Below are 12,414 nucleotides of genomic sequence, written 5' to 3'. Positions count from 1 at the left end.
TTTTGCTAAGTGGATTGCTGAGGAACATGCACTCCTTTTGCACACAATACCATAAGTAAGCTCACATAATTCTCCTGACTTCTGTATGGAAAACACTAAGCTTGTTCAAAAAAAAAAAGAATAAAATGCGAAGATGAAACTAAGACTTGGGCATGAGAAAAATAGTTATTTTTGTGCCTTCTAAGTAACAAAGTTACTTATGTATTCCACATGCAGTTAAAAAAAAAAAGCATTTGACTTCTGTCATCTTTTTCTAACATTTTCAATTATATAATAATACTCTCTCTCCGTTTTCCACTGGGCAAAGTTTACTTGATACGTAAGGTGCAAAACCATCCATGTCAAAGGGAGAAACACTGGCACAGCACAAAGGCAAGTCTAACGCCGCCTCCTGCAAAGGCTTACTAAAGATGAACAGAGTGGGAAGATGTTGGTTTACTCCTAATATTGAGCAAAGGAAGACAGATTAAAAGTAACACTTTGAGTCTTTCTAATAATACTTGTTTTTCTAGGCCCATCATCATACTGGGGAAAGGTTGTTTGTAAGCATTTAAAATGACAGTATTAAGTAAGTGTTTAGTAATAGCAGAGAGGACTGTATGTAACCAAGTACAATCCGATGTTTGTTTCTACAACTACCACAACACAACTCAAATGTAACTTACTGCAACAGTGAAGTATTAATGTTCCAACACACCCACCCCAAAGGTACACAACAAGCAACATTTAAAAGATACATTTATATATGTTCCTGCTAGAATCGTGGGCATGCTACACGGTGTCCAAGCTATAAATCATTCCATGAAAATTTGAGTGCCAAGTTTGTTTTCCTCACTTGCATAGCTACAAAAAAAATCCAGAAATAGAAAATGAACACTTATGTGTTATATAGCAAAGCTACTGAAGAAAGTATAGGCCCTTGACTGAGAGAACTGCTTTTATGGACTCCCATGGAGAGACTGCAGGAAAGAGTGCAGCATCTACCTCAGGACCAGCTGGAGGCAGACCAGCTAGGCAAGTCCCTGTTCAGCTAGCACACGGCGGAATTATCATGCCTGTTTCTACATCTACCCAGACACAAGAAAACCCATCTTCACCACTGTAACTTGTTCAGCTCTTCACCTTGAGCCAAGCCTTGACCCTGGAGCTGTGCCCTCCAAATCTGATCTTCTCCTCTTCTGATAAACAAAGAGGGACTCTTCACAGTATACTCCCATGAGCAGAGATGTGATTTCTTTGATGGAGCTGTACTTTAAAACATTTAACCAGACATGGGCAATAAACCTTAGTTTTCAGAAGCTAGACTCACTACGTTTGCCTTCTATCAGTTGCCCACACACATGGACCAATCCAGTGCTTCAAGGATGTACTTCTCATATAGAGCAGGACCGTACAGCACATACATACAGCTACAGATCTATTTATTCTTGCCAATCCCAGCCTTACAAAGAAGATGCTGGCAAACAGGTACTCTTAACTTGCAAAGGACTATTAATGAGTCCCAGCCTTGTCATTTAACTAAACAGCAAAGACATGCCACTTAACAACCGTGGTACACAACAAGCTTAAGAAGGAAAATGTATCTTAGTGGACATGTAAGTGCAGTATGTCTTAATAAAAGGTTGGTAAAAACTTAACTCTCCAACTTCCTTCTACTTTTCCTGTTAGAAGTCCTAAGTTATTAGAACACCACTAACACAATCTATCTGGGTCACCATTATTAAATGAGTAATAGTGTTCTAAAAAAAAAAAAAAAAAAGTATAAAGCCAATTGGTAATCTGTAAGAAAAAAAAGTAAAAAAACCACCCAAAACACTAATACTAATCCTTAATTCTTAGAGGGAAAATAAAGAAAAAACGTATTTCAAGTCTGGCCTGCATAATTCAAGTTCTTTGATTGCTGTGTTGAACTTTTACTTGTAATTCCTACAAAATCTGGCTAAACAGTGGCTGCTGAAAAAATACTCATCACTTCAGCAATTATATTCTTGATGGAAAATCATTACGAGAATATGCAAACAGCAAATTCTGTTGGTTTTCCGTAGCCACATACTAGAGGGAAGATACAAAAGCATGTGAAGACTGGTAGAGGGAACAAGAACATTACTGACTACAAAGAATCCAGGATAAATTCCTAGGAATACCAGAAATGTGTATCTAGTGTAAGGGTACTGACAAGCACTTGTGTTCAGTTACCCATGCCTCATAATTCAGTGGGAAATTTCAACAAAAACCATGACTAGTTATGAACTGTAATGCAGAACACATGGCTCTGACCACAACTTGTACCATAAACTTTTTGAGACCTCTGGCAGGTCAGTGAGGGTATTCCCATATCTTAGTTCTTAAACTTCTTCATAGTTTAGCCTCTTTGTGTTTCAATTTCCCCCCCCCCCAACTCTCAGATGAGAATATTGCTACCTTTCTCCTCCTGCAATGGAAGGAACATCAAGAGGGCGGGAGAAATCTGTGGATTCTGAAATGCCAAGCATTACAAGGTCTACGCTCTTCTCCAAGATCAACTGTAATTTTACATGTGTCAGGTGTTACTTTCTCCTTAAAAACGTACATTTACTAACAGTGCGACAGCTATCACCAGAATCCTCTGGGTTACAACCAAGTCACCTACAGCTCCAGCAGCCACCTTTTAGAAAGAACATACTTACAGGTCATACGAGAACTTCCTCTGAAGGTTAGTCTGGTTCTTCTGAAACCAGTAAACATCCAGCTGTAGCCTTCCATATTCCGTCTGCAATTCTTTCAAGTGTTCTGACCAGAACAGGATTAAAATGTATATTAAAATACACACACATATATATACCTACATATATTACAGTAGAAGTATCAAATGACAGATCATGGTAAGCATGCTAATTCCATCTATCTGTCACGCTTACTACATTTTGTAAACAAATGCATAGGAAATTGTTGAATTTATTCATCAAAGATGCACAGGATTGGGTGAGAATAGCTTTTCAGCCTAACATATTAACAAAAACAGTGTAACAGCTTTTTTTACCTACTTCTCTTCATAAGGAATACGCTAACTTGTTTGCAAACCCTTGCTCTGCTAGGTTTCAGCCCAGAAAATCTTTAGGTCTATTAAATACTAATCAGAACATAGCATGAAATGGTATTCATGTTTATTAGCCATCGGAAGACAAGTTTACAATACTTCCCTGAATAATATGCAATTTACAGTTATGTTCCCCCAAAACAGAGGCATCTATGATTTTGTTTTCTTCCTGATAGAAAGCTGTGTGTGAAGGCACCAGAGGAAGGCACCACAGCATACTGACCTGTTAATAGAACTTAGGATCCATTACTCAGACTTCCTGAGGAATAAATTGCTAACAACAATTCTGAAGCACCAGCATGAACAGAAATTAGTTAGATATTTCTTATTTAATACAGGAGTTCTTTAATTCCTCCAGAGCTTAAGTGCATGGCCCAAACACCTCAGGGAGGAATTGCAAGAATATGCTGCAAAAGGTAGAATGAAGAATAAATCTATTCACAATACATAGAGAAGCTAGGTTTATTCCATATTATTTTGCATCATAAGGGTCAAGAGTCCTACATTAAGTGCTACAGGGGCAAATCCTTCTACTGTTGAGGCAGATTAGCCAGACACTTCACTGGACTGGGCCAGCTGCAGGATCTAAGCCACCACAGCTCCTGCAGCATCCCCATGACTTGAAGAAAGGCAGCTTTCTCAGAAGACACCAGAAAAATGCAAGTCTTAAAAACAGGGGGATAAAAACCAGCATGAGTGAGATGCAGAGAGGTACTACAACATACCTCGTAGACTCTGGATCAGTCGGTCATTTACTGTGATGTTACTCATGAGCACTGCCTGAAAGGAGCAGAAGAGAAGACAATGTTTTAATTGCAAAGGACCTGTGTTACCATTAATATTATAAACACCACCAACCAAGCACTTGTAACAGGATCTGTGCAGCTAGGGGACCTTCACAACACTGTTATAGTTAATGAAAAATCCAAATAGTGGTCAGTGTAAACAAAGCAGAAACCTATGATGTAAGACTCTTAACATAAAACCTGTACAGGTACATATAATGTACCCTCTGCTTTTGTTATTGTCCATTCATTTTGGTATGAAGAGGTAGAAATGTCCCAGTAGATAACTCTTAAGCTATACACACTCTAAATTTCCACTGTTAGGGTGCCTACAACTTCAGCTAGTACCAGACCATCCTTTTTGTTTTCTCCACCATGTGGAAATACGTTTTAAACAGAGGTAGTCTTCCAGACCTCTGCTGTACCAGTCATGAATAAGCAGAGCAGACTGATTTCTCTTGCTAATTTAGCAACACCATGCTATAGCAAGTAGAGTGGTGCATGAGGCAGTGCTTGCTTTTCATTAAAGCTTTTTCAAAACTATAAAATGCAACACTGGTTTAAAAAACAGAAACAAAACACATGTAGGCACCTTCTCCCTCTCACAGCAGGCTTTCTTCTCCCCTCACCCCACCCCAGTCCACTGTCATTTTTTTTGAGCAGAGCTGACTCTCTGCATACCAATAGGTACTCTGTCTCAGAAGGCTGTGCTGGGAATTCAAATTTTCCCAGAAGGAGGGGATCTGAGAGCAGCTGTGGCCAGTATTAAAAGACACTGAACAACAGGACAGTGACATGCTTCACATGTAATATACAAAGCTTGGGTCCCTGCTCAGTAAAAAAATGTGGGCTCAGAAGAATTACAGAAATCCAAAGAAAATTACGAAGTGCAAAAGCACATTCTGGCAGTTACAAATAAGAGACATTACACATACTGTTCTCCTCTTCAAAAAGATTCTTGTTGCTGCACATATCCCAAAAGCTATGAGTTCTAAATAACAGCCATACAAAGTATTGTTCTTTAGAAAATTGCTTATGGATTAGAAACAGCCCTTTTACATTTCAGATTCCTTATCTATTCATGTAAGCTTTCTTCATCTCTTCAGTTTATTTCTGTATGGATTTCCAGAACATATTTTCTAAATTTACATTAATCCTTAAAAAGTCAAGCAGATTTTTTAAAAGAAGACTGATCACAGAAGTGATTTACACATACTCACACCTAAGAGGGTAATTATGTCATAATTACAACAGTTTTCCAGGATTACATTGCCTTAGTGAATGGTGAACCCACAGGGTATGTCAGACTCTGACCACCTCCCAACTTCTATGCCCTAGTCCTTTTAAGCAGCACAGTGACAGTTCCATCAGAAAAGGTGGCAGATTTAACTCAAAGTGGTTACCACACTGCCACTGACAATGGACTTCAATGTGGCAAGTATTTTACTGGTGTACTATTTGGTATGAAACTAAATCAGGAACATAATTATTCTGTATTTTATCAACAGAGAAGTAAAACACAGTGAACACATACGAACTGCAATTAAGGTAAGTCCTGAATGTCATTTGAGAGCTGCTTTTGGTAAGGAGTCCACATTGTGAAAGTTTTTTCCTGTACAGATTTTTTCTATAACCAGAACAACCATCATTTCTCCCTGAAAAAGGGTTTTTTGAGATGGATCATTCACTCCTACACATCACCTGAAAGCATTTTCATTTTTCTTTATAAACAGTAACAACAACTAAACAAGATCCCATTTCCCACTCAGAGATCTGTCTAGTTAGTCAGACAGTTTGTATTCATTCTGAAGCAAGTTGAGAAGCTCGGAGATTCAAATTCGCATTCATCCTTTGTGACTAGGTAAATACTTGGTGCTAATCCCTGTGGGGTAAGTAAGTTCAGTTCAAGGACCAAGTTTCCCATAACCAGAAAGGGTGAATGCATTACTTGCCTCTCAGGAATCCTCGATTCCACTAGAATCTGTGAGGCCAAAAAACAAGGATAAATGTGTGCCTGTGTGTGTAGGTATACAAGTATGTATACACATGTGAATATACAACACACACACACGGATATACATACACACATGAAGAAAATCACTCAGAAACAGTCTTTTCTTACATTCCACATCTCTCTGTGCAATAACCTTTGATCCTGGACAGCTTCTTCAGATCAAGATCCTTCGTAAGGAGAACTAAGTTTTCCCTCTCTTCCTTACCACCATACCAGGGGCATTCCTAACTTAAGAGTGGATGAATCTATGCCAACTGGACTGATGGCATCTTTTGACAAATACACACAGGTTCCTAGTAAAACAGCTCTCCCTACTCTGAAATCACACAGTTAGAAAACAACATCTATTTGTGCAGGGTATTTACTCATGCATCGCAAGAAGAGCAAATTTTGTATTTGCCATGAAGTGGAGCACAGGCACACACATGCTTGTCCTACCACTTCAGGCTCCTGAGACATGCTCTTCCCAGTACAAAAAAAGCAGAAGACCGGAAATTAGTTCATGGCATCACTTTTATCAAATGCTTCCTACAGCATCAGCTCCTGAGGTTTCAACAGCAAGCTTCACAGACTATCCCATCACTGAACAACTGCGTTTTAGGACGACGGAGTGAAAAGCACTTAAGAGGAAGAAACAGCTATATTAGGTTGGCCCCAAAAGCCTGTTGAGGAGCCTGGCTGACAGTCCCTCGGGAGGCAGTCCTGAAGGGCCAAGGGGTCCAGGAAGGCTGGACAGTCTTCAACAATGATATCTTAAAGGTGCAGAGGCAGGCGGTCCCCACGTGCCAGAAGACAGGCTGGTGGGATAGAAGACCAGCCTGGCTGAACAGAGAGCTTTGGCTGGAACTCGGGGGGAAAAAGGAGAGTTCACCACCTCTGGAGCAGGGGCAGCCAGCTCAGGAGGGCTGTAAGGATGACACGAGGTTATGCAGGGAGAAGGTGAGAAAGGCGAAAGCCCAGCTAGAACTCACGCTGCCCACTGCTGTGAATAATAACAAAAAATGTTACAAACACATTAGAAACGAAAGGGGGGCCGAGGATAATGTCCATCCCTTATTGGATGCGCAGGGAACATGGCCACAAAGCACAAGGAAAAGGCTGAGGTACTTAATGCCTGCTTTGCCTCAGTCTTCAATAGCAAGGCCAGTACCCTCAGGTTACGCAGCCTCCTGAGCTGGAAGATGCGGACAAGGAGCAGAACACGGTCCCCACAGTCCACGAGGAAATGGTCAGGGACCTGCTGCAGCACCTGGACACACACAAGTCTGTGGAGCTGGCTGGGATCCACCCGAGGGTACCGCGGGAGCTGGCGCAACAGCTCACCAACCTACTCTCCATCATTTATCAACAGTCCGGGCTAACTGGAGAGGCCCCAGCTGACTGGAGATTAGCCAGCGTGACACCCACATACAAGAAGGGCAGGAAGGAGGATCCAGGGAACTACAAGCCTGTCAGCCTGACCTCAGTGCCAGGGAAGGTTGTGCAGGAGATCACCCTCAAAGCCATCATGTGGCATGTACAGGACAAGCAGGGGATCAGGCCCAGCCAGCATGGGTTTATGGAAGGCAGGACAAGCCTTTGACACTGTTTCCCACAACATTCTCCTGGATCTGGGGGTGCTGGCTGAACATGAGCCACCTGTGGACCCAGGCGGTCAAGAAGGCCAACAGCATCCTGGCTTGTGTTCAAAATAATGTGGCCAGCAGGACAAGCAATAGCTTTGACCCCCTGTACTCGGTGCTGGTGAAGCTGCACCTTGAATACTGTGTTCAGTTTTGGGCCCCTCAGTTCAAGAGGAACGCTGAGGTGCTGGGTGCATCCAGAGAAGGGCAATGGAGCTGCTGAAGGACCCGGAGCACAAGTCTTATGAGGGGCAGCTGAGGGAACTGGGGTTGTTTTGCCTAGAGGACACTCGGGGGGGACCTTATTGCTCCCTACAACTACCTGGAAGGAGGCTGTAGGCAGATGGGGGCAGGTCTCTTCTCCCAGATCACAACCAACAGGACAAGATGAAACGGCCTCAAGTTGCACCAGGGGAGGTGTAGATTGGGTATTAGGGAAGATTTCTCAATGAAGGGGTGGTGAATTGTTGGAACAAGCTGCCCAGGGAGGTGGTAGAATCATCCTCCCTGGAGGTGTCTGAAAAATTCATACATGCAATGTTTAGCCACATGGTTTAGTGGAAAATTTCATGGTCCTGGGCTAATAGTTGCACTTGATGATCAAGGTCTTTTTCAACCTAAATGATTCTACGGTTCTATGAAAAGAGGTGTCCTGGTTTCAGCTGAAGTATGAGTTCATTTTCTTCTTGGTGGCTAGTGCGGTGCTGTGTGTGGATTAGGTGTGGGAGCAGGCTATTCAGGGACTTTTCCATTTCTCAGGCCTTGCCAACAAGAAGGCTAGAGGGGTACAGGAAACTGGGAGGGAACACAGCCAGCACAGCTGACCTGAACTAGCCAAAGGGATATTCCATACCATGCGCGGGACATCATGCTCTGTATATAAACTGGGGGAGGGTGGGCTGGCTGGGGTACTGATCATTGCTCAGTGACTGGCTGGCCATCAGTTGGCGGGCGGTGAGCAATCGTACTGTGCCTCAGTTTTCTTTTCTCCCTTCCCTTTGGATTTCATCCCTCTCCCCTTCCCCCTCCTTTTCATTGTAACTGTTATTGTTGCTATTATTGCTTTTATGGTTTTATTCTACCTCAATTATTAAGCTGTTTTTACCTCAGCCCTTGAGTTTCGCATCCTTTTTGATTCTCCTTCCCACCTCTCTGTGGGAGGGGGGAATGATCGAGCTACTGTGTGGCACTTAATTACTGGCTGGGGTTAAACCAGTCCTTTTTGGCCAAAACCAGGACAAGAGGTAAAAAGAATTATTTCTTTGAAGACCTCGGATAAAAATGATTCAAAATAAATTAGGAATATATGCCACTGATGTGTGTATTAATGAAACAATTGCACCTTCCATTTTTCATTTAAGTCTTTCTAAGATTATTCTGGCGATATTTTATTCATGCACCACAAGTTCTGAGCCGCAAATCATCACCTAATGATCAACGCTTAACCTGAAGAGCACCTATTACCATCATCAGTTGTATCTGTTCAGTCCACTGAAAAGAATAGTCCTGGAAAGAGACTCCACAGGAGAAACAATAAGCCACTAATAAATATTCTCAGCTAAATACTTCTAGTAACCAAGAGAAAAGTGATATTGACTAACAGCCATACCTGACTGGTATAAACAACATGAGGAAAATACAGAACAAAACAGTTTTGAAGATACTACACAGCAGTAATTACACACACTGCTATTTAAGAAGGTATGGTCACATTCTTCACAAAGGACCCCAACTTCTCTGGCAATGCTGCACTGTCAGGAGCACTGCCACAAAAGGCTAGTCTAAACTTATCATGTCTCCCAACACTATGGGGTCTTGGAGACAGAAGGTCGAGGTGCCAGAAAATTTGTAACGCATTTAGAAATAAATGTCAACCATTTATGCCTACAAATACATACAAATGTATTTGGGAATATGAATATATCTGTTGGTGCAGTTTCTTCCTTTCATGAAGTTTTAAAACATCAGCATACAGGAAAGGAAGCCAGAGGCCAACCCAAGATTGGTAAGAATAATTTATAGAGGGGGTAAAGATTTTATTCACAAGTGCTGTTACTTTCAGCTTCTAATATTTAACATACAATGAATGCTATAATGTGAATTCGATGTCCATTTTCTATATACTATGCAATAATAGTTGAAATAAATATTTTGCTACACCAATACTGACTGTATCGGCTAGAACATATGAGCAATATTTTTCTGTTGCAGAGTGTCTTGGTAAACCAGACTCGCAGAAAACTGGCTAGAAAAGGCCCTACCTTTTCTTCCTGATGTACTCTGTTCGCATTTTCCATCTGAAAGCTGTGCAAGGACTGGATTTTGTCTATCTGCTGTCGCTGCTTCTCTAGCTCCCCTTGGAATTCATTCTTTTTGAGCTCCACAGCGCCTCTCTCTGCTGCCGCCCTGCGGACTTTGCCTTCCAGATCCATGATCCGACCCTGAGGATGAGCAAATTAGTCAAAGCAAACAGAAATGCTTCCCCCTTGCCAGACTCTTCCCCAATATACTCAAAGAATACCAAATTTCACAGAACTAACAATGCTAATGTCACCAAAGTATAGTGTCAGCTGGGGATACCTGCCACACACAGACACACCCACCCCAGTTTTACACAAATTAACAGTACAGCATAGTCCGAGACAATCAAAATTTCAGTTAAGGGAAATGCAAAGCTGCCTCAGTACTTGAGCTTGAAGAAAATCAAAAACACTCCCACAAAAATAACCCACGAAAAAAGGCTGCAGTCTACAATTCTTCTGAAGTACAAGGTCAAATAATTTTTATAAGTTAATCCAGGCAATTCTGATATCACTGCACTTCCCAGTGTTGATCTTAAATTAATTCAGAAGGAAAACTCATCTCTCAAATCAATACATTTTCCTGAAAGACTTGGGAAAGAGTAGAGGAACAACAACACTGCCCAACATAAAACACTGACATATGGCTGTTACACAAAGACACATACGAGAAAACCCCATTTATAAGCAGAACATTGTCATTCTTCTTGATTGCTCAAAGAGCAGTGACAATCAGAGGAAAATTCACACACCACAGTATGCTACATACTACTGCCCGCCTACTCTGCTTCTCTGCCACAGAGAGAGAGAGAACGGAGAGGTGGCAGGGATGGGGTGAGGCGCTGAGTTGTAGTTTAGCTGGAAGAGCAAAGAAAAGCACTTACTCCATTTCAGTCATAACAGCTGCAAAGTCTTGCCAACGAATGAGTTGACAGCGCGCTTTAGAAGCTCTGTCTGCATCTTCAGTTACGCTTTTACTTCAGAGTACATGACTATGCAGAACTGAAACTATTTTCAAGCTAATCTTGGGAGAAATGTACATGATGATATACTAAATCAGTTAACAGTACAGAGGACCTTGTGTCTCTAGTTTATTGAGATAAAGAGTAAGCTTTATTTTCCCCCCTATTAGCTGGCTTACAGCCATGCAGCAAAGCTTCAGCAGTACTGCTGGTAGCCACCACCCTGAGGCCACTGACTAAGGGAAAACAAGGGATGACCAGAGTCCCAGAGGACAGGGCATCATACCCTCACCAAAGGAAAGCTAAGGCATACCCATAACCACATGGCCAGAGACACATACCCTGTTTGAACAGTGCGCACTCTGAGGTGAAACAGTTCGATTGCTACAGCTGTCAACTCAGTACTAACATCTTGCTCAATTACAAAGAGGACACAAATTCACTGGAAAAACTTGGATGGAGCTCTCATCAGCCATGTTTAATCACTAGTTCATTAGTTTTTATGTTTGCTTGTTAAAAAAAGGGCAAAGAAAAAAAATGAACCATCCTGCACACATTGTCACAAACTAGAAACTTTATTCACATACCTAACTTCAGAGTACACTCCAGAAAGGATTAAAAACAAAGTTCAACAGTCACAGCAAATACAGTTACTGTTAGAAAAATAACAGACAAGGTAATTATTCCATGTTAGTTGTGTGCCCTCTTTAGGAAAGGTTTCCAAGAAGCACAAATACAGATCTTTAGACACTGTTTCTGAACAAGCAAGGTTTCCTTGTACTTGGTGGGAAGTATGCATACGTTCTTATAGGTCATGTAAGAAAAAAAATCTAGGGAGATGAGCAAAATGCACATGCCCATTCACATTAAAAATGGAGTGCCCATCTCAACGTACAATTAGGAAGAAAAGAGGATGGCATTTGCCACCTCTGTAACTGAAAGAACACAAGATGGCTGAACACTTTGTGTGAGCAGAAGTAACAAGTACCATACATGAAGGTCTTCAAGTTCTGTGTCCCACCCACGTACAAAAAGGCATTCCTCCCATTTCTCCCCACCTCCCACTACTGGTAAGCAACAACTTGTGAAAATGCCTGTAACAAGCTGAAGCTCCTGGCCTACCACAGGCAGGGGAAACATCCATCTTGCATCCTGTTAACCACACATTTACAAGATGACATGCAGAGCAATAGGAAAGTTACCTGCAGATCCACGCTGCGAGAACTTGCAATCCAGTAATTGAAACCCAAAACAATGATGCATGCCACAAGCGCAGCCAGGAGGAGGGGTGGAGACTTCATCCCTCTACAGCTGTTTCCTAGCCCTACCATTTCAAGAAGAAAAAAAACAAACCCAAAAATCCACAACAGTGTGGAAACCTGCAAATTAAAACAGACAAATTATATTGCATCCTTCGCTACAGCTATTTTATATACACAATGAAACTTTTATTGCAGTAACACAAGAGCTGTCAGCTGAAGGGACCTACACCAAGCAAGGAAGGCCCACTGTCCAGGTATTTTCATCTGAAGGACAAAGAACAGCAATCTTGTACATAAAGCTTCACAAGGACTTCAGAGGGAATCATGAATATTCCTAACAATGTGATGAAGATCTGCAATAAACAGAACAAACCAGCCATCCTTTTATCATAC

At 41.7% G+C, this 12,414-nt stretch overlaps 1 protein-coding gene across 5 annotated transcripts in view; it reads right to left on the bottom strand.

The window, feature by feature from the left end:
* Positions 1-12,414, bottom strand: part of GOLM1 (golgi membrane protein 1) — a 32,773-nt gene that overhangs the window by 13,447 nt on the left and 6,912 nt on the right. For 3 of the 5 annotated variants that reach the window (XM_056323792.1, XM_056323793.1, XM_056323796.1), the window contains exons 3-6: positions 11,962-12,083; positions 9,759-9,938; positions 3,802-3,856; positions 2,667-2,769 (exon numbers count right to left, since the gene is read on the bottom strand). In XM_056323792.1, coding sequence (XP_056179767.1) covers positions 2,667-2,769; positions 3,802-3,856; positions 9,759-9,938; positions 11,962-12,083 — 460 coding nt within the window. Of the gene's footprint in view, positions 1-2,666; positions 2,770-3,801; positions 3,857-9,758; positions 9,939-11,961; positions 12,139-12,414 lie in introns of all 5 variants that reach the window. The other 2 variants (XM_056323795.1, XM_056323794.1) reach the window with 1 other exon arrangement.

The sequence above is a fragment of the Falco biarmicus genome, chromosome Z (assembly GCF_023638135.1).
Source record: "Falco biarmicus isolate bFalBia1 chromosome Z, bFalBia1.pri, whole genome shotgun sequence".
NCBI lineage: Eukaryota > Metazoa > Chordata > Aves > Falconiformes > Falconidae > Falco > Falco biarmicus.
The sequence above is the reverse complement of the archived record's forward strand: the minus strand, read 5'-3'. Positions and strand labels throughout refer to the sequence as shown.